The sequence below is a fragment of the Coloeus monedula genome, assembly GCF_965178545.1.
Source record: "Coloeus monedula genome assembly, chromosome: 1".
NCBI classification, from domain to species: Eukaryota; Metazoa; Chordata; class Aves; order Passeriformes; family Corvidae; genus Coloeus; species Coloeus monedula.
Window position 1 is genome coordinate 112299386 of NC_138781.1, and position 18603 is coordinate 112317988.

At 41.7% G+C, this 18603-nt stretch overlaps 2 protein-coding genes across 2 annotated transcripts; both read left to right on the top strand.

The window, feature by feature from the left end:
* Positions 1-148: 148 nt before the first annotated feature.
* Positions 149-6457, top strand: LOC309574071 (histamine H3 receptor-like; the record flags this gene model as incomplete). Its single annotated transcript, XM_082283410.1, has 3 exons — positions 149-395; positions 2935-3101; positions 5666-6457. The coding sequence occupies 3 exons, from the start codon at positions 149-151 to the stop codon at positions 6455-6457; spliced, it is 1206 nt and encodes a 401-aa protein (XP_082139536.1).
* A 5408-nt stretch (positions 6458-11865) lies between these two features.
* Positions 11866-17671, top strand: LOC309583496 (histamine H3 receptor-like; the record flags this gene model as incomplete). The annotated part of the gene is made up of 3 exons (XM_082299199.1): positions 11866-12112; positions 14730-14896; positions 16886-17671. The coding sequence occupies 3 exons, from the start codon at positions 11866-11868 to the stop codon at positions 17669-17671; spliced, it is 1200 nt and encodes a 399-aa protein (XP_082155325.1).
* Positions 17672-18603: the final 932 nt, after the last annotated feature.

Here is an 18603-nt window from a genome sequence, read left to right on the forward strand (position 1 = left end):
AATTTTTTCCCGTTCTGAGGCAATTTTTTTTTGGATGCTTACTGGATGTTTCACCCATCCTATTTTAACTCTTTATGAATCTCAGCCTTTTGGATAACTTTGCCAGATACAACTTCCTTCCCAGACTGACCTGACCTGGATACCCACCATGCACAACAGCACGGCCGAAGCTCCGCACGCGGCTGCAGCGCGTAACGAGACGTGGCCCAGCCAGTCGCCGAGCTCCGAGTTCTCACTGGGCGTGCTGGTGCTGCTGGCTTTCCTCATGGTGTTGCTGTCGCTGGTGACCATCCTTGGGAACATCCTGGTGATCCTTGCTTTCATTATGGACAGAAACCTCAGGCATCGGAGTAACTATTTCTTTCTGAATCTTGCTGTTTCTGACTTTGCAGTGGGTAAGTCACAGGTGTGGAGCCTCGTGCTAATTGTGTTGTAGGAGTCTTAGGAGCAGCAATGGTGTTTATTTTCTGTGTGTTTTCTTCTGAGAGAACTATTTTGCAGCTGTGTCTGGGGGTAGGATCAGGAATGGTGGAAGCTGCATGAAGTATTTCAGCAGCCTATGATTTTTCAGAAAAAAAGGATGCTTTGTTAGTTAAGCAGGTAATGTTTAATGCTTCAGGATAAAATACTACTGTGGGAATTTTATGGAATAACAAAGAATGGGAGTTGTTTGTGAAGAGTTTTGGCTGAAATCTAGATAGTCAAATCAAATACAGCCTATATTGTCTGACAGATCTTGCATACATGGCCAGTATCTTCTATTTCAGTCTGCTGTCACACAATACAGATCATCATCTGACGTTTGTGACTAAATAATGACAAATAGTACTTTTAGACATTTTGCTGTACATGCTCTATCCAGGGTAATACCTTGGGAATATGTGTTTGTATAGGTAAATAAAAATTACAAATCAAGCAATTTCTAAGAAGTTTGATGCTACATGTATATTTATACATAGGGACACAGTTTGGAAACTTGTCCTGAGAAGAAGTACGATTGAAACATGAGTGTGATACTCAGTTGGAGACTGATGTATTGCAATATTCTGTGAAGTGTTGGCTGTCTGCTAAAAACTTTGGTTAAATTATTGAGTGTGTAAAAGGATGGTTTTAAATAGTTGTGGCTATTTAATGAAATCTGTATTCTGACTTATATCACTTTTTTTTTTTTTTTTTTTATGTACATATTTAAGAAGTATACTGAAAGAACAAAACAAACTTTTCTTTTAGTTTATTGCCAGTGCCAGCAATTCTGTCAGGGGCACAACTTCTAACAGTCCTATCCATGTGATGTCCAGATCTCCTTGTATAATGTTTTGATCTCTTCCTCTGTATGTTTGATGTCTTCTTCCAGCTTATTTCTGCCTTGTTGTGCTGCAGAGCTCTTGCTGCCTGCTCTCCATTTACAGTGCACTGGAAAAAAACAGAGCAGTGAGCGGAAAACCAGTGGACAAACTGGTGTTCTCTCATTGACGCACACTCTAGTGTCATACTGAACAAATACCAGCATCTAGCTGAGAAGTACAAGGTAAATAACATTCTCTGTCAAAGAAGGAAGTACAGCTTGCTTGTCATTACCTACTTTCCATAATTTTTTGTTTTGTGGTATTATGTTTATCTGAATGTCTAGATTTATTCATAAATTTGGTTAAAAGCTTTGCCTTTGCCTTAGTTTGACTTTAGAGTCAAACTGATTTGTATTTTTTTAGCTATATTATTTAGATTTGGGGTATGCCTAAATTATCCTTACTTTCTTCTTGATCTAAATTGCTAAAAGCCTGCAAGTCATTTGCTTATACTTTTAACATATCTAACCTATCTGATTTTGACATTCAGCAACCTTTGCTTTGTCTCCGTGCTTCTGGACCTATAGCTGTGTTTGAATAGAGATCTCTTGATTTGTAGTACAGGGAGAACAACAGGAGCTGTAAGATTTGTATGGAAATGCAAACTCTCAAGATACTCGGTTACAGTAGTACACACACTATTATGTAGTAAATCTAAAGTTGAAACCACAGCTTTTTTCCTGATGTGAATGTTAAAATCGATAATGTTTTGCTCAAAGACCAAGTGCCAATTGCTCTGTAAATGCAGTGATTCCGTTTTGTTGCAGTGTCGATGCTGTTCACTGCATTTCTGCATCCCAGCTGACTGCGCCGTTAGCTCTTCAGCCTCCCAAGGCTGCACTGGGGCTCAGTAGGGTGATCACCTCAAAATCCATTAAAATGAGCTCATGTTGGCACTTTCACAACGTTTGGATTTAGCAGCCTATATTTAGGTAGCCATGGGTGCGGCTGGGTCACTCGTGTGTTCCCACAGTCTGGTGAGTTCCCATAGATAGTATCCTATCAGCTTGCTACTGAAAAGTGGTTATTATCAAGGTTTATGATGAGAAGAAGTGTTAGGCTGGGTGTATTTAACTGTGCTGTTCTTGTCAGCCTTTTGATCATACAATTTTAAAAATTAGTCTGGAACTCGTATTTCTACCAGAAGTTACTTCTGGAACACTTTCAGACACATATGCTTCTAAGAGGATAAAAGCATGGCAACTGGGTAATTTATTGTAGAAAACAGTGAATTACATGGAGGGAAAGATGTTTTTGTTTGTTTTAATTTCAGCAGATAACACAGAATAGAGTTTACTTCAGTAGCTAAAGCAGTCAACTGCTCCTTCCTTTGGCAGGTGGTGTTAATTGGACAAGTAACAATGATACATAATAAACACGATGCACCTTCCAGAGAGGTATTAATTTTAAGAACATTACTAGTACCTAGTTTTTAGTAAAGGTTATTTGGTTGCAGGATAATACAAAGCCTTCCATGTGGGAATTCCAGTCAATATGAATCATGCTTTGATCAGATACTGCAGAAATGTTTCTCTGCTCTCATGTAGTGCAGTGCTGGCTGACGTGTGTGTTTGGTTTCTTTTCACAGGCGCATTCTGCATGCCCTTGTACATCCCTTATGCCCTGACAGGGACATGGCATTTGGGAAGAAGCCTGTGCAAGCTCTGGCTGGTTATGGACTATCTTCTGTGCACAGCTTCAGTGTTTAACATTGTCCTTATCAGCTACGACCGTTTCCTGTCAGTTACAAAAGCTGTAAGAATAACATTTCTATTTATTGCTTTATATATATTGAGATTTCTATAAAACTCAAGAGTGTGTCACAGTTAGCACTTTAAGCTAAATGATGCTTTGTTGTTGGTACCATACTTTAATGGAGAAATGGTGATGGTTCAATGTTGCATTGGGACTTAGAGATAGGACATTGCCTTGCCTATGACCTCAATGTTACCCTCGTGCCACCTGCGCTAGAAATTATTGAATTACACTACACAGGAGATGGGAAGGTCAAGGTGGGAAAGGGACAGCAGGCATGTGGAGCATTTGGGCTTTGGCCGTTCAAAGTGGTGGTGGTCATGAAAACTAGGTTGAGTCAAGGATGTACTAAGGCTTGGATAAATTTTCTAAGAAGAGGGTATGGAGAGACATGAGATGGACTGAGTGAAGATCAGATGAGGATCTGAATTACCACAGGGGGTGATTGACATGTGCTGACAATGAGCAGTTGAGTGGCAACTGATCCCTTGAAGCAAAAAGAAGAATGAATCCAAATATGTGGAGAGGTAAGAGATGTTTCTTGAGTGTTGTCATTCTTCTGTTTCAGAGGATATCCAAGGACTCAAGTAATAAATACGATCATTCACTATTTCTAAGCTCTAATTGGTGTTTGGTCATAGAATTGTAGAATGGTTTGGATTGGAAGAGACCTTAAAGATTATCTGGTTCCAACCCCCTGCCGTGGACAGGGACACCTTCCATTAGACCAAGTTGCTCAGCGCTCCATCCAGCCTGGCCTTGAACACATCCAGGGATGGGAGCACCCACAGCTTCTCTGGGCAACCTGTTCCAGTGCCTTACCACCCTCACAGTAAAGAATTTCTTCCTAATACCTGATCTAAACCTACTCTCTTTTGGTTTAAAACCATTGCCCCTTGTCCTGTCTCTACTTGCCCTTCAGGTCCTGGAAGGCTGCAGTCAGGTCACCGCAAAGCCTTCTCTTCTTTCAGGGTCTGTTTGCTTGAATGACATGTTTCATATTAGATTGGTAGGTTCTCATTTGGGAAGTGCTGATACGATGCCTAATCACTTTCCCTTCTTCCCCAGTGGTGTGGTTTTACAGTTGGATTTTGCTGGTTTGTTTTGTTTGTTTTTTTTTTTAAAGCTGAACAGTAAGTTCAGAGTCCCTATATCTAAGACATTAATGAAGCTGCAGAGCTTAGAATGTGAGAAATGTAAATTGAAAGGACTCCTGTAACCCAGCTGAGATCCATGTTCTTACTCAATTGCTGTTGGTCTTCTTTAACATGATCACATTCTGGTTTTCTTCTTTAGGTTATTAGGATGGAGTGAGTCCAGGAATGTGTAACAGGGCTGTTGTCCAAAGAAAAGACACCATGCTTCCTCATAGACTTGGGATCAATCTCTGCTTCTGCTGCAAACCTAGCCTGTGGCCAGGGTCCAGTCACTCCAGATGGAACAATTTGTGAAGCTGTGCCCAGCTTCCTGTTTTTTGCCTCTAAACTGAGCTGCCTGTGGTCTTGCACAGGGTGGCAAATTCATTACTGCAGACCTGGAGCGGTGCACAGAGCTAATATGATGCTTTAAGATATAGAGGAGTCTGAATCTTCAGGTTACAGATATTTAAAACAGAGAATCCAAACCAGTGTGTATAACCCTGCACTACTGCTCTGATACTTTCTGGTGAAATAGGGTCAATGTCCTTTGTTTGGTGTGTGGCTGTGAAGGTGCCATTCATTACTCTCTGTGTAGCACGCAGGTGCTCTGCTAATAGGAATAGGAAGCTGATGAGGAAGGCAGCAGTTCTGAGGAAAGCCTGAGATGCCAAATGTTGAACAGTACAGAGGAAATAAAAATATCCAGCTTTATCATCAACTTAGCAACTCTTGTGCTATGAAAGATGCAGGGGAACAAGAGTATGGCTGGGCTGTTACAGGGTGGGCTTAGCTCTTGTATTTCCTAACTTTGGATGATTTTATTTTAATTCTTAATATCCTGTCTGGGTAGACATGAAAATCTTTAAATTTAATATTTAATATTAAAATAGAGTGATTCAAAAAGGCAGGGGATGTTATAGTATATGTCTGGGATAGATTTTTCTGCTATGGCAAGAGGAAACAGTATGAAAAATTATATTGTCTGGTGTTTGCAGTCTCACGTGGCAACCTGTCTAATATAGAAGGCTTCTACTTTTGCTGGGCATGTAGGAACTCCCACAGCTGCTTTCGCTCTCTGCTGAGCCTGGGCTGATGTATCATAAACCTATTCCTTACCAATTCCTTATTGCTACTTTACTGTGTGGTGGAAACAAGCTATCTCCTTTCATACTGTGAAGCCAAATGATAGTTTAGCCACCATAATTTCTGCTCCTCTCCTATCCCCAATATTAAAATAAATCACAGAGCTACAGTGTATGGAGAACAAGACTAGCAGTTTTTCAGAACCTTACATAGTGAAGATGTCCTAGGTGTCTGGGGAGATACAGAACAAATATTACATTTGGCTTGATTATGTATGGGTTTTTTTGACATAATTTTTCCAAAATGTTATCTGAATATGTGACACGTCCTTTTTGCTTGCAGGTATCTTACAGAGCCCGGCAGGGAATAACATCCAGCCCTGCCATCAAGATGGTGGCCATCTGGGTCTTTGCCTTCCTGCTCTACTGCCCAGCCATCCTGCTTTGGGAGCACGTGGCCGGACACAGCGTGGTAGCGGCGGATCAGTGCTACGCCGAGTTCTTTGACAACTGGTACTTCCTCCTGTGTGCATCCACCCTGGAGTTCTTTGTGCCGCTGTTCTTGGTGACCTACTTCAACATGCACATCTTCCACAACATCCAGAGGCGCCAGCGGCGTGGCAGCGTGCAGGACTGTGAGCCTCCAAGGAGGAGCAGCTTATCCTGGAGGTTTTGTGGCTTGCCGAGGCCAGGGACTTCATCTTCATCGGAAGCAGAGGACAGTGTTTCATCACTATCGAGGTCATGGAGACCAGCAGTGGTGGCTAATGGTCCATCTCGAACAGAAACCAGTTCTACAGCTCTCAAAAGGAACTTTTCTGCTTCTTTCTGTTCAAGGACTGGATCAAAACTGCAGCGGGACAAGAAAATAGCAAAGTCTCTTGCCATAATTGTATGTGTGTTTACCATTTGCTGGGCCCCATACTCTTTATTAATGATTATCCGTGGGGCCTGCCAAGGAAAGTGCATCCATAGCTCCCTGTATGAAGCAACTTTTTGGCTTTTGTGGATCAATTCCTCTTTGAACCCATTTCTTTACCCTCTCTGTCATTTGCGGTTTCGAATGGCTTTTCTGAAAATATTATGTCCCAAAAAGTTTGCGACATTGAGATCTGGTAACACACCTTCTTCTTAGAGAGGTGAAATAAATGTCTTACAGATAAGGTTCCTCTGTTATTTAGTGGTACCTTTTCATATGTATCATCAGCATACACAAAGAAAAAACCCATTTGTTTACTAATGACATTGGTTAAGAGCCAGCAGAGTTATGTAGTTGCCCTGATATTGCTAATTTTCAGGATCTCATTTTTGGTGTTGCTGGTATGATGCCAGATTAATTACCATCTAGTACATTGAAATGAATAACAAACTTTGCTGGATGTCCTCTTGGTTTGTGGGTGTGTGTATATTTTTTCCTTCTTTTTTTTTTTTTTTTTCCTTTGTTTAATATATAGAGCTGGCACTGTGAAAGAACTCTTCTATCGCTATCTCCATAGAGTCACTGAAGGGAGATACCTGCTCATGTATGTGTTGAAGTAAAATTTATGTCCTATTTGTGAACCTAAAGCTATCAGTGAAGAAGCAATTCTGCTATATTTTTAAAAGGTTGTAGAAGTACTCACAGAAGCAGTATATTTTCATTTAATAAACTATTATGAAGACAAGAGAGTGCCCTCTCCTTCTTATAATCCCCACAGTGAGCAAAATGCAAGTGAATGGACTGCCTAACCTGCCATATCTGTCCTTTTCAAATTTTAATGTAGTTCCTACCAGGTGTTGCAGGACACAGTATGTGCAAGTTGGTAATTCTGAATGATTTTCAGAGAATGAAATTTTCCTTGGTAAGAGAATTTTGAGATTGGTTATCCAAATAGTCACAGACATAAGTGGTTGTTAGTCTTTTCACCCATACTGTTTTTTCACCTGACAGTGGCTGCCTCTTTGGTCACGCTTAAATGACATTTAGTGCCAGATCTGTGCACTGTGTGATTGCCTAAAAGATAGGCCAGGCTTGGGCACATGATCACATTCCTGTTGAATTAGCAGAGCAAGCAATGCTAACTTCATACTGGATTTATGATTTTGGCTGGCTGTGCAAGAATAGACAATAGCCTCTCCAGTGTAAAGCTCTGCAAGTGCAAAGATATTCTATCAAAATGTCTGGAACAAATTTGATTTGGCAGAGTGATTTTTATACTAGATCAGTTCTTTGTGTCCTGTTGCTGTGACATTATACAGATTTTCTCTTCCTCTGAACAAGTATCAAAATGGATTTTTTCTATTGGGGAGCAAGGGCCATATTCACTGCTTGAGAATGGGGTTTTCAGAGGTCTGGAAGCTGACACAGAGATGTCTTAAGCAGCTCTTAACAAACAAAGCAGTTGAATGCCCAGTGCTGAAAGGAGTGAGTAGATGTGTTGGAGAAAGCAGTGGAGCTTGATTGCACCCCATCCCATGTGCCAAACTTTCTTACCATGTATTGAGTATTGCAACTCACCCAGAAGGCTTTCATGGATGGGTAAGTGAGAGGCACTGGCTACATTTTTTTCTCTCCTTTTTTGTGATTTTATTCCTCTTTGTTTATAAATATGAAAATGTATAAAATAAGGAAAGAGAAATCTGATGCACAGAACAATGAAGAGCAGCAGTTAATTTAAATAGTTTTGATCTAATTTGAAATTGGCTGTAGAAGTGTTGCCATAACAGAGTACTCCTTTGCAAACACAATTCAAATGCATGGAAGCAGCTTAATTATAGCACAAAATTTGATGGCTTTGAAGAGCTAGAATATCTTTCTGTTCAGAGGACTGGAAATGAAGACTCCTCTTCAGCTGGTCAGTTTATGAGTCAGCTTCTTTCTCTTCAGGCTGTGGGTCAGTTTTCACACTGGAAGATTATCTTCCACTGTTCATTCTCGCTATGCTTCCTTGCCTCACATGGTTAGTGTTACGGATTGTGAGCCTGATTGGTAAGAGAGATGCAGCTTCAGGAGGAGGTTATTGATTCAGCACAGTTGTTATTGCTGTCATGAGCTGTGGTGCTGGCAGAGACTTTGTGAGGTTTTTTTCCCGTGATGCTTAAAAAATCTAAACACACAGAGTTAAAACATTTATAGAATAGCTGTACTAAGCATCTGTTAAATAGAGAAACTGATGGTAGGCCTGAGATAGAAGTGTATTTGAGTCGTCTGCTTTTCTATCTCTATGCTTGTAGTACAAAAATTTAGTTTGCATTTTGTGCTTAAAGATGTGTTGTTTATTTTGGAAAAATAACCTACAAAATAATTGACTAGATAAACTGAGTCCACTTTTTGCAGTGCTGGAAAACTAGTTTGTCAGGGAATTTGCCAGGCAGCACAATCTGCAGCGAATTTGAAACAACATATCATGGTGAAGCTACTAGAGATCAGTGTTTTTTAGAGTTTGTTTTACACACACAGTGTTCAAACTGTTTTCTCACACCACTCCTGTGTATTAGAAAACTTTGTTTTATTTTTCTAATTGTTGAAAACTTTGCTTAGTGTTCCCAGGGTAAGTCAAGCACTGGGTTACTGTGCCCACAGCTTTAAAACGGTCTTGGTCAGGGTGGCATCATAAATATTCTCCCTTGTAAATCATAAATCAGACATTTTTCAGGCTTATGGTAAAATATTTATTCAGCTTTTGTTCTTATGCCCTGACTCAAATGGATGTTTCTTGCCAAAGGGTTTTCTCACCCAAGTCTCTCTATCCAGTCACTCATCCATTTCACCAATTCATGTCCTTGAATTTTCTTCTGTCTTTGCAGATGTTCAATAGGCCTCATAAATACATGGTGACAGTATGACTTTGTGAGCTTCAACTCAAGCCACACCAGTTTTTTCTACTTTGACTCTCAGATTAAAAAAAAAGCTCTCAACAAATAAAAAATACATGTTGGAAGAAATTGTGTTATCTTTTGTTTGTTTATTTCCGGAACAAATATTGAACTTTAATGATTCTCCTAATGTCCATGTCATTTATTTTCCAAAGGAGGTACCACATAGATTTCCCCCTCAGTGCCACACAGGACTATGATTAAAACTTCAACATTTGATTTATTCCCTAATTTTAAAAGCAAATGACTATATTCCCTTTTCCACTAATCTAGTAATTTTATCGAAGAAGACAACCAACATGCTCAGGCATGGTAAGTCCATGCTGACTGTTCCCAGTCATCTTCTCCTCCCCCAGGTCCTCAGAAATACCTTCCAAGAGGACTCACTCCATTATTTTCCCAAGGATTAAAGACGATCTGGCATTTTGTCCTTGTGGCAGCATTTGAAGATCGTTGCAACATTTGCCTTTCTTCAGTTGGGAATCTCCCTTCATCTCCACAACCATTCTAAGAGGAGAGAAAGTGGCCTTGCAAAGGTGGTAGCTGGTTCTCTTGATAGCCCAATGGGTTCCATGGACTTTTGTGGTCAAGTCCCCTCAAGTAATCCCACTTTATTCTCACTTGCTCGTGGCAGGTCTCATCCTTGACCTCGTTCACTAAGCATGAAGGAAAGGGAGACCTAGTTAGTGAGGAATGAAGCTAAGGAAGCACTGGGTACCTCAGCCTTATCTGCACCTGCTGTCACTGGATAACTGCTCCCATCCAGCAAAGCACCTATATTTTTATTTTTCACCATTTTGCTGTTAATGGGGTGGCTGAAGTTCTTCATGTTGTCCTTGATGTCCTTTACAATCATCAGCTCTAGGTGAGCTTTTGTTTTCCTAACATCATTCTTACGTGGCCAGGAAACATTTCTAAATATCTCCTTCTTATCCTGTCCCTCCTTCAAACTCCTTCATGCTGCCATGTTACATTGTAGTCCCCAAGGTTCACCACTGTCATGATACATCTGCTTGTTTTCTTGAGAACTCGGAGGGACCATTCTTGTGCATGGAGGTTGCTGTCTTTAGAGGCAGGCCTTCAGCTTCCTTGAGCTCCTTGTCTTTTGGATCTGCCTCCTATGGGATCCCACTACCACTTTCCTAAATGGAAGTCTGCTCACCTGAAGCCCATGGTCTGCACTGCTACTGTCCTTCCTCATCCCCTTCAGGATCTTGAGTTCCACTACCTCATCATCACTACAGCCAAGTCTACACTGATAGCATCCCTAAACAGCCCTTTTTTACCACTGAGCAGCTGACCCAGCTATGCGTCACCGCCATTGGCCCATGCAGGACTTGTATCTGCAGGTTCCCCCTGACAGCCTCCAGGAATCCTGTTCACTGCTTGGACCTGCTGTGTTGCCCTTCCAGCAGATGCCATGAACTCTAATGTCCTGCACGAGAAGCAGATCCTGTGGTCCAGACGCTTCCTTGAGCTGCTTAAACAAGACTTCATCACCTCCCTCACCCTGAGCTCTGCAACATGCTCTCACCACAAGGCCACCCATGTCAAGTGTGGCTTGGTGACTGCCCAGTGCCTCCTCTGTGCTTCCCAGGCTGCAGCCGTGCACACACAGCTAAGGCAGCTGTGTCTCCTTGCCACGTTTTGCCATTCCTGAGGTCTGTTTCTGTCACCCAACACCTTTTGCTTTAATGACTCTTTACAACATAATTCCCTTTGTTCCTCAGCAGAGTACTACATCTTTCCTCCCCACATCTTTCCTACCCTCTCTTTCCCTGTTTCTTGCCCTACATCTTCCCAAGAACCTGGCATTATGGCTGCAGTTTGAAATGCTGGTCACACCATGTGCCATGGTGCTACAGAGTCGGTGAGCGTCAGCCTGCCAAATTCTGTGCACACCTACCAAAATAAATGGAATTGTGGTGAGGAAGGGTTATCTTTTTTTCACACCTGTGAAGGTACTTGGCACTAGGCACTAGGCTTGGCACTACATGGAGTAAAATCTTATCTAGGATTACTTGGGAGGTCCAGGATTAGATGGGCCACACTATAAAGACCCTCAAAATCCAAATATTTGGTTTGTTCTTCCCAGAGCTTCTGATTAGGATGAGCTGAAGAGGTATTGGTTATGCTTCTGCTGCATGTAACTGCATTATAAATGCTCTGTAACCAGCAACACTAAGAAATATCTCTCTGTTATTAACTGTAAAATTTAAAAAGTGTTACAGCAGCAAGTGCAAACGTGTCTACATTTTACTATAAGAGAAATAGAATTGTAATAATATTAATCCCGTTCACCACTGTGGACGTGAAAATGAGATATGGTTTTAGCTTCAGCACAATTAGGTATGTAAAACCACTTACACATTGCTAATATGCAAACTGCTTGACTGTGAAGAGAGTTATTTTCTGACAAGCTTTTTTGACATCAGTAGATAAGGATCTGTGTCCAGGAAAGATACTGCTTATGAAGTGTCTTTCTTTAGGCCAATAGGTGCATTCAGATCAAGAAATCTTAGCGAGTCCAGGTCTTGGAGTCTTGTGTTCCATTTTTTCGATACTGTGAATCTTTTTTTTTTATGTGTCAGTATTCAGCCCAGCCTGTTAATAGACTTGTCTCAACCTTTTGGATAACTTTGCCAGATACAACTTCCTTCCCAGACTGACCTGACCTGGATACCCACCATGCACAACAGCACGGCCGAAGCTCCGCACGCGGCTGCAGCGCGTAACGAGACGTGGCCCAGCCAGTCGCCGAGCTCCGAGTTCTCACTGGGCGTGCTGGTGCTGCTGGCTTTCCTCATGGTGTTGCTGTCGCTGGTGACCATCCTTGGGAACATCCTGGTGATCCTTGCTTTCATTATGGACAGAAACCTCAGGCATCGGAGTAACTATTTCTTTCTGAATCTTGCTGTTTCTGACTTTGCAGTGGGTAAGTCACAGGTGTGGAGCCTCGTGCTAATTGTGTTGTAGGAGTCTTAGGAGCAGCAATGGTGTTTATTTTCTGTGTGTTTTCTTCTGAGAGAACTATTTTGCAGCTGTGTCTGGGGGTAGGATCAGGAATGGTGGAAGCTGAATGAAGTATTTTAATAGCCCAGTATGTCTCAAAGTATGTTATAATGAGAAATGCACCCTTTCTCATATAAATACTTTTAATGTTGCTTCAAGAAAAACAAGAAACTGTTATGTGTGAATACTAATCGAAGAGGTTGTTTGCAACAGTTTATGATTTACCTTTGCCTCTCCTGTAAGAGTGTTCATCACACACTTCAGAACATCCTTATATTTGACAGCTATGTGTGATACATCCAGGTAAATGAATTACTTCTCTACATAGTACTAACGGTTTATGAATGCATTACACTACAGCAAGACACTTTATCACCAGGTCTTTTTATTGGCTTCAGCTTAACAGAGGCTATTGATCCAATGGGTTGTTCAATACCAGTAACACCCTGCTGGCATCTCTTGTCTACATTCCTTATTGGTTCCCTCTTCCCATAGTGCCACTACAGAACTTTGGGAGAGTTGGTTGCTGGAGCTGCCATGGATCCAGTCCTGGCTGGTGATGCCAAGTGAGGCAGTGGTGGTGTGAATGCCTAGTGCAGTACTCCTCCATGGCTGGAGCCAGGGAAACAGTCCCTGCAGCAGAGAAAACCTGACAAAACCATGGTCCCATGGCAGATGTGCCAGCAAACATCTTGGCCTGAGGCTGGCGAGGAGGTACTGCTACACACAAAGGCTTTCTCTTCAGGATGGTCACAGAGACCGGTATTCACTGAATTGTGAGAAAGGAAATCGCGGCCACAGACCTACTGCACTTCTGACAATACCATCCCACCAAATGCTGTTCCTTTGTCAATGCTGTGTAGTGAAGTGTATTATTTTAGCCTTTAAGGTTTTCCTTCATTTATGCCGTTTATAGTATGTATTGCCTTATTCTGGGGCTTGTCCCATGGGGCAGAAACCAAACGATGCATATGATGAAGCCTTTGCTTTCCTGCTAAGGCAGACAATTTGCTGGAGCTGCTGTTTCATTGCTCAGTTCTTCTGCAAAGGTCTGTTTCTCCTTGTATCTCATAGTTTAGTCAAGAGAGTTAAATATCTACCTTCCACATCAGTTCTTTGTGGCTGGTGCCTCATGCATTCTTATATCAGCCAAGAGGAAATGATTGCCATCAGATTGCCATCAGCCTATACAGACTGTGCAAATCTAAGATTTTGCTTCTGATATTGATCAGCAAATACTTCCTTTTCTGAAATTGTTGTGGGGTTGTTTTTCTTAAAATTTATTAAAAGCCTGGAACCTTTCCAGAGATGTGACTCGTGTCTTTTGCATCCACTAATTAGTAAAAATAAAAATAGCTTCAAATGTAAGTGCTTAAAACCTGGAGTTTGCCTCTATATGTATAGCTAAAAGCAGTCATTACTTTTTGACATGGTGCCAAACATTGATCCCATTGAAGTTCATGAGAACAGGAGCTGTCATCAGCAGCTATGAAAAATGTGTATTTTGTACCAAAGTGATGCTGCTTGTATTTGAGATATATGTTAAAACAAGCCATCAGTACTGAAAGCCCTGTGAGCGTTTCCCTGTTGAGAACAGTCTGTCAGCTCATTGCCCAGGTTTTATTGTCAGTGGACCACATCGCCCTGGATATGTTTAGTAACTTCTAAGATCTTGGTGGATATGTCAAGAAAAGAATAATCTGGAGAGTTTAAAATGGATCTTGAAGCTGCATAGAATTTTCTATTTGTCTCTGGTAGATCAGCATTTTCAGGAATGTAGCATGAGCTATTGCACCACACTTTTGAAAGAATATTAGTGTTAAAATGAAGAAGTTGCTGGCTTAAAAATAAAACACAAACATGATTTTTTCTTAATGAAGTACTTCAGTGGAAGGTCTTTTGGACAAAACACAAATTTAACAAACCAAAAAGTAGTTCTGGAGTTATTCTCAGGTGGAGAACAAGCATGAAATTAAACATTCCTTGAAAATGGGAGATTCATACTTCTGCTGTGTCTGCTTTATCTCTGGTAAAAGAAATTTCCAAACACCACACAGACTGCCCAATATATTGTCTTTAGCTTACAAAAGCTAACCAATCTTACAGTAATAACTGCCATTGGCAGCACCTTTAGATGTGTTTGGGGGAAAATTAAAACACAGATAAAAGAACAGAGGAAATACAATGATGAGGTTACGTGTCAGAATGCAACCACAGTGCATATATGCTGCAGTACTATTATATACCTTTAGAGAGTCTAAGTTGGTTAGACTTAAGTTTTCTTCTTCAGTAAATCCTTCTTTGCTGACTTGCTTTGAGCTTATTCCCAGCAATCAGCATAAATCACACTAAGATCGAAGACATAGAAAGTCACCATCGGATTTCATGAGAATTTGAGAATTTCTGTGTGTAAATTACACATTCACCTTAATAGATTTGTTGGTTTTTTTACCCAAGTACCAGCATAGTGTGTCTCTCTGCTTCCAGGAGTTTGCAATCCCCTATGAACCACATGGTGTCGTTGTGGTTGCTTTCCACAGGTGTGTTCTGCATGCCCCTCTACATCCCTTACAGCCTGACAGGGAAATGGCACTTGGGAAGAGGTATCTGCAAGCTCTGGCTGGTTATGGACCATCTCCTCTGCACAGCGTCAGTGTTTAACATTGTTCTTATCAGCTACGACCGTTTCCTGTCAGTTACTAAAGCTGTAAGTACCCTGTTTATAGCTTCTCTGATTTTTTCCTTGGAAGATTATATTCACCAACCTTTGCCATGCTGATGAGCATAAACCCAAATTTAGTCAAGATAATCCCTCTCAAAAATATACTGGCATGTGGAGATTATTAGATATTTGCAGCTAGATTGGGTGAATACTCCATTGAGCATACTTCAGTGCAGAGCTGGTCAACCAGGACCTTTCTCACCATTTCTGCTGCAAGCTGCTGTTTGGTTACTGCCTGAGGAAAAGCAGGCTAGGGGGTAAAAAGGGTAAGGCAGCAGACTGGTAAAAAAGGAGCAGGGAAAGAGGAAATTCAGAGTATTTGATTTGGGTTTGGACCTAAAATCAGGTATGAAAGGAAAAGACAGTAAAGCTAGGGCAGTGAAATAAAGGACACCAGGGAGGGTGTTTAGACCTGAGATGTGGTCACAAATGATTCTGGATAAGACTGGGAGCAAGAGCAAACAGACAGAGAGTGGAACAAGGGGCAGACTGCAGTCATTGCCTGTAGATATGCAGCAATAAAATCCTCTTGGTGTCTGGAGCAGAACCTCAAACTTCAGACACATTCTGTCTGCTTTCTGTGGAGAATCCTACATGCCTGGTGTGTGCTTTATGTCTTGGGCCCTGCTAGGGGTGGAGGCCAGCATTTCTCACCAGCCACGTTGTTAGCTCAAGTGGCAGGGAATGTCACAGAGAACTAAAGGTTCCACTTCTTTTGTGATGTATGATCATGTGATAGAATTTCAGTCTTATTTTTTGTTAATGATAACTAATTTAAATTACTAGAATTACATTTTTACTAAATTTTATTATTTTACTTTATTTTAATTAAAGAAAACATCTGGGAAATCAACCTTGTTGTGTAAGAAACCTCACGCTGGAGAGCCAAAGACTCAGAATTTCCAAAGTGCAAAATTCAGAGCTCCTATACAAATGCAATTAATACCTATGGGCATTGGTATGATAGTTCTAGTGACATTAAGTCAAACTTTTGCTAACAATTGTATGTCTAAGCTCTCAGAATTACACATTCATCCTGTGAAAGGGATGGAGCAGGATGTGAACCACAATATAACTATCTGTTCTGCAACATATAGTGGAAAATAGGTACTGGCCCTGGAGTGGGTGGAGAAGGAAGGAAATGGGTGATTTTTTAGTTTCATCAGCTAAGGGCTGTGGTGCAGAAGTGGTATCTATTCCTTCATCCTCATGAAGTGTCAAGTAAGTAATTTTCTCATAGGTTAAATCTATGTGCCTCATTTTCTGTTGAGCACCATGGTGCATACCATTATTTGTTTGTAAAATGCTGTGAAAAGCAGTGCTGTTGCCAGTGAGTGGGAGTCACGCTCCAAACAACTATAAAGTGCTAATTCCTCTGCTAGTTCAGACAATAGGTGTCTCAAACAGGGCATACCAAATTACTAGGTACAGATGGATGATCATGTTTCGTCCCCTGGACCTGGACCCTCGTACAGTGATATTAACCTGTAAGAGAGATAACCCTATGCTCTGTCAGCATCAATGAACTAAACAGACTTGGGTGAGCTTCAGCTGATCAGCACGGCTACAGCTCTGTATCACCAAGCATCTCTTGAGTTCCTCCCCTGTTACTACTCTTACTTCCAAAATAAGTCTCTACAAGTCTGAACTTGTTATAGTGGGGATTCTGTAACACGATGTATCAGACAATGAGGCCCGTGGGAAAGAAATATATATATGGACCGATTTGTGGTTGATGTTTCAGAGATGTTTATTTCTCCAGCCGCATGGCCGGGGCTCTGCCAAGGAACTGCCACAGTCATGGGACCCGAGGGTCCTCTGCCCGCACAGGGGAACACAAAACAACCAATGGGGAATGAGGCTGACCAGGGGCAGGGAAACCCCGTGCCTGTCCCCCCAGGGCCCCTCTCCCAGGGCTACACGGCGGGGGGAAGGGACCCCAACATGAACTGTTTATGTTTATTTCCCTCGCAGGTATCTTACAGAGCCCGGCAGGGAATAACATCCAGCCCTGCCATCAAGATGGTGGCCATCTGGGTCTTTGCCTTCCTGCTCTACTGCCCAGCCATCCTGCTTTGGGAGCACGTGGCCGGACACAGCGTGGTAGCGGCAGATCAGTGCTACGCCGAGTTCTTTGACAACTGGTACTTCCTCCTGTGTGCATCCACCCTGGAGTTCTTTGTGCCGCTGTTCTTGGTGACCTACTTCAACATGCACATCTTCCACAACATCCAGAGGCGCCAGCGGCGTGGCAGCGTGCAGGACTGTGAGCCTCCAAGGAGGAGCAGCTTATCCTGGAGGTTTTGTGGCTTGCCGAGGCCAGGGACTTCATCTCGTTTGTCAGAAGCAGAGGACAGTGTTTCTTCCTCCATGAGACCAAAGAAAGAGTCTTTGGTAACTGACTGCTCATCTCCATCCAGAGACTATTCTGTAACCCCAGAAAATGACTGTCCTGTTTCCTTCTGTGCAAAGACCAGATCAAAACTGCAGCAGGACAAGAAGAGAGTGAAGACCCTTGCCATAATTGTATGTGTGTTTACCATTTGCTGGGCCCCATACTCTTTATTAATGATTATCCGTGGGGCCTGCCAAGGAAAGTGCATCCATAGCTCCCTGTATGAAGCAACTTTTTGGCTTTTGTGGATCAATTCCTCTTTGAACCCATTTCTTTATCCTCTCTGTCATGTTAAATTTCGAATGGCTTTTCTGAAAATACTATGTCCCAAAAAGTTTGCAACATTGAGATCAGGTTCTTTTTAGAAGGAAAAAAAAAGCAGGTCCAAGAGGAGCTGGATGAGGGATGTAAGTAGCCACTGTTTGAAATTAGAGTTAGTCTGTTTTAGGAGATTAAACTAGTTGGAAAGTCTAAATAAAACTTTCATGAAATGTCTTCCTGCAGACAAATGTGCATGCCCAAGGTTTGTGTACTTTTCCCAGCTATTTTAACTGGCCAGTTAAAGGCTATTGCCTCTGTCTGACTTTGCCTAGTAGTCTACCCATATTATCTTAATTCTAATTGCTGAAGATGCTCTCTTCAACTGCAGTACAGCTTATATTTTGTTCACAGGTGACATTAATTAAAAATACAATAAATTGTGTATTACCCATAGGGTCAATTGTATTCTAAATTTGCAATCTTCTCTGTTCTATTTCTTTTGAACAATTTTCACTGCATTCAGAACCTGATTTTTGCCTATATGAAACATCCAGTGAAGTTATGACTTTGTTGTCAGGCACATAGCAGGATTACTTCCTTTCACTAAAGGTTTTTGGCCAACAGAAGCAAATAGGGACTACTTTCAAAAACTTGGATGTATGTGGTCTCTGCAGAAGGCCATCAGTAGCTATATTTGCTCAGTTACAGCAGTAGAGAATTCAGGTGTGTAAAGCACTGACGTGGATGCCCAACTATTCTGCAAGAAACCAGACGTCTTCAGATGTAGTTTTGAGAGATCACAGGGAAGAGTAGTATTTGTTCTCACTCCTTGAGGGGGAAAATCCAATTCTGTTTCTGTTGCAAGCTCTTAGTTGGAGGTTGTGATTAATGGGTATATTCCTTACGCACTGTATAAGGCTGTGTTTGTTCTTCTGCATGAGCCAGAAAAACGGCTGACCTTGATGTCTGCCTGTAGTATGTGTGGTGAGAGCTGAGACAGCTTGGAGGTGATCTTCTTTCAATACACACTTTCCAT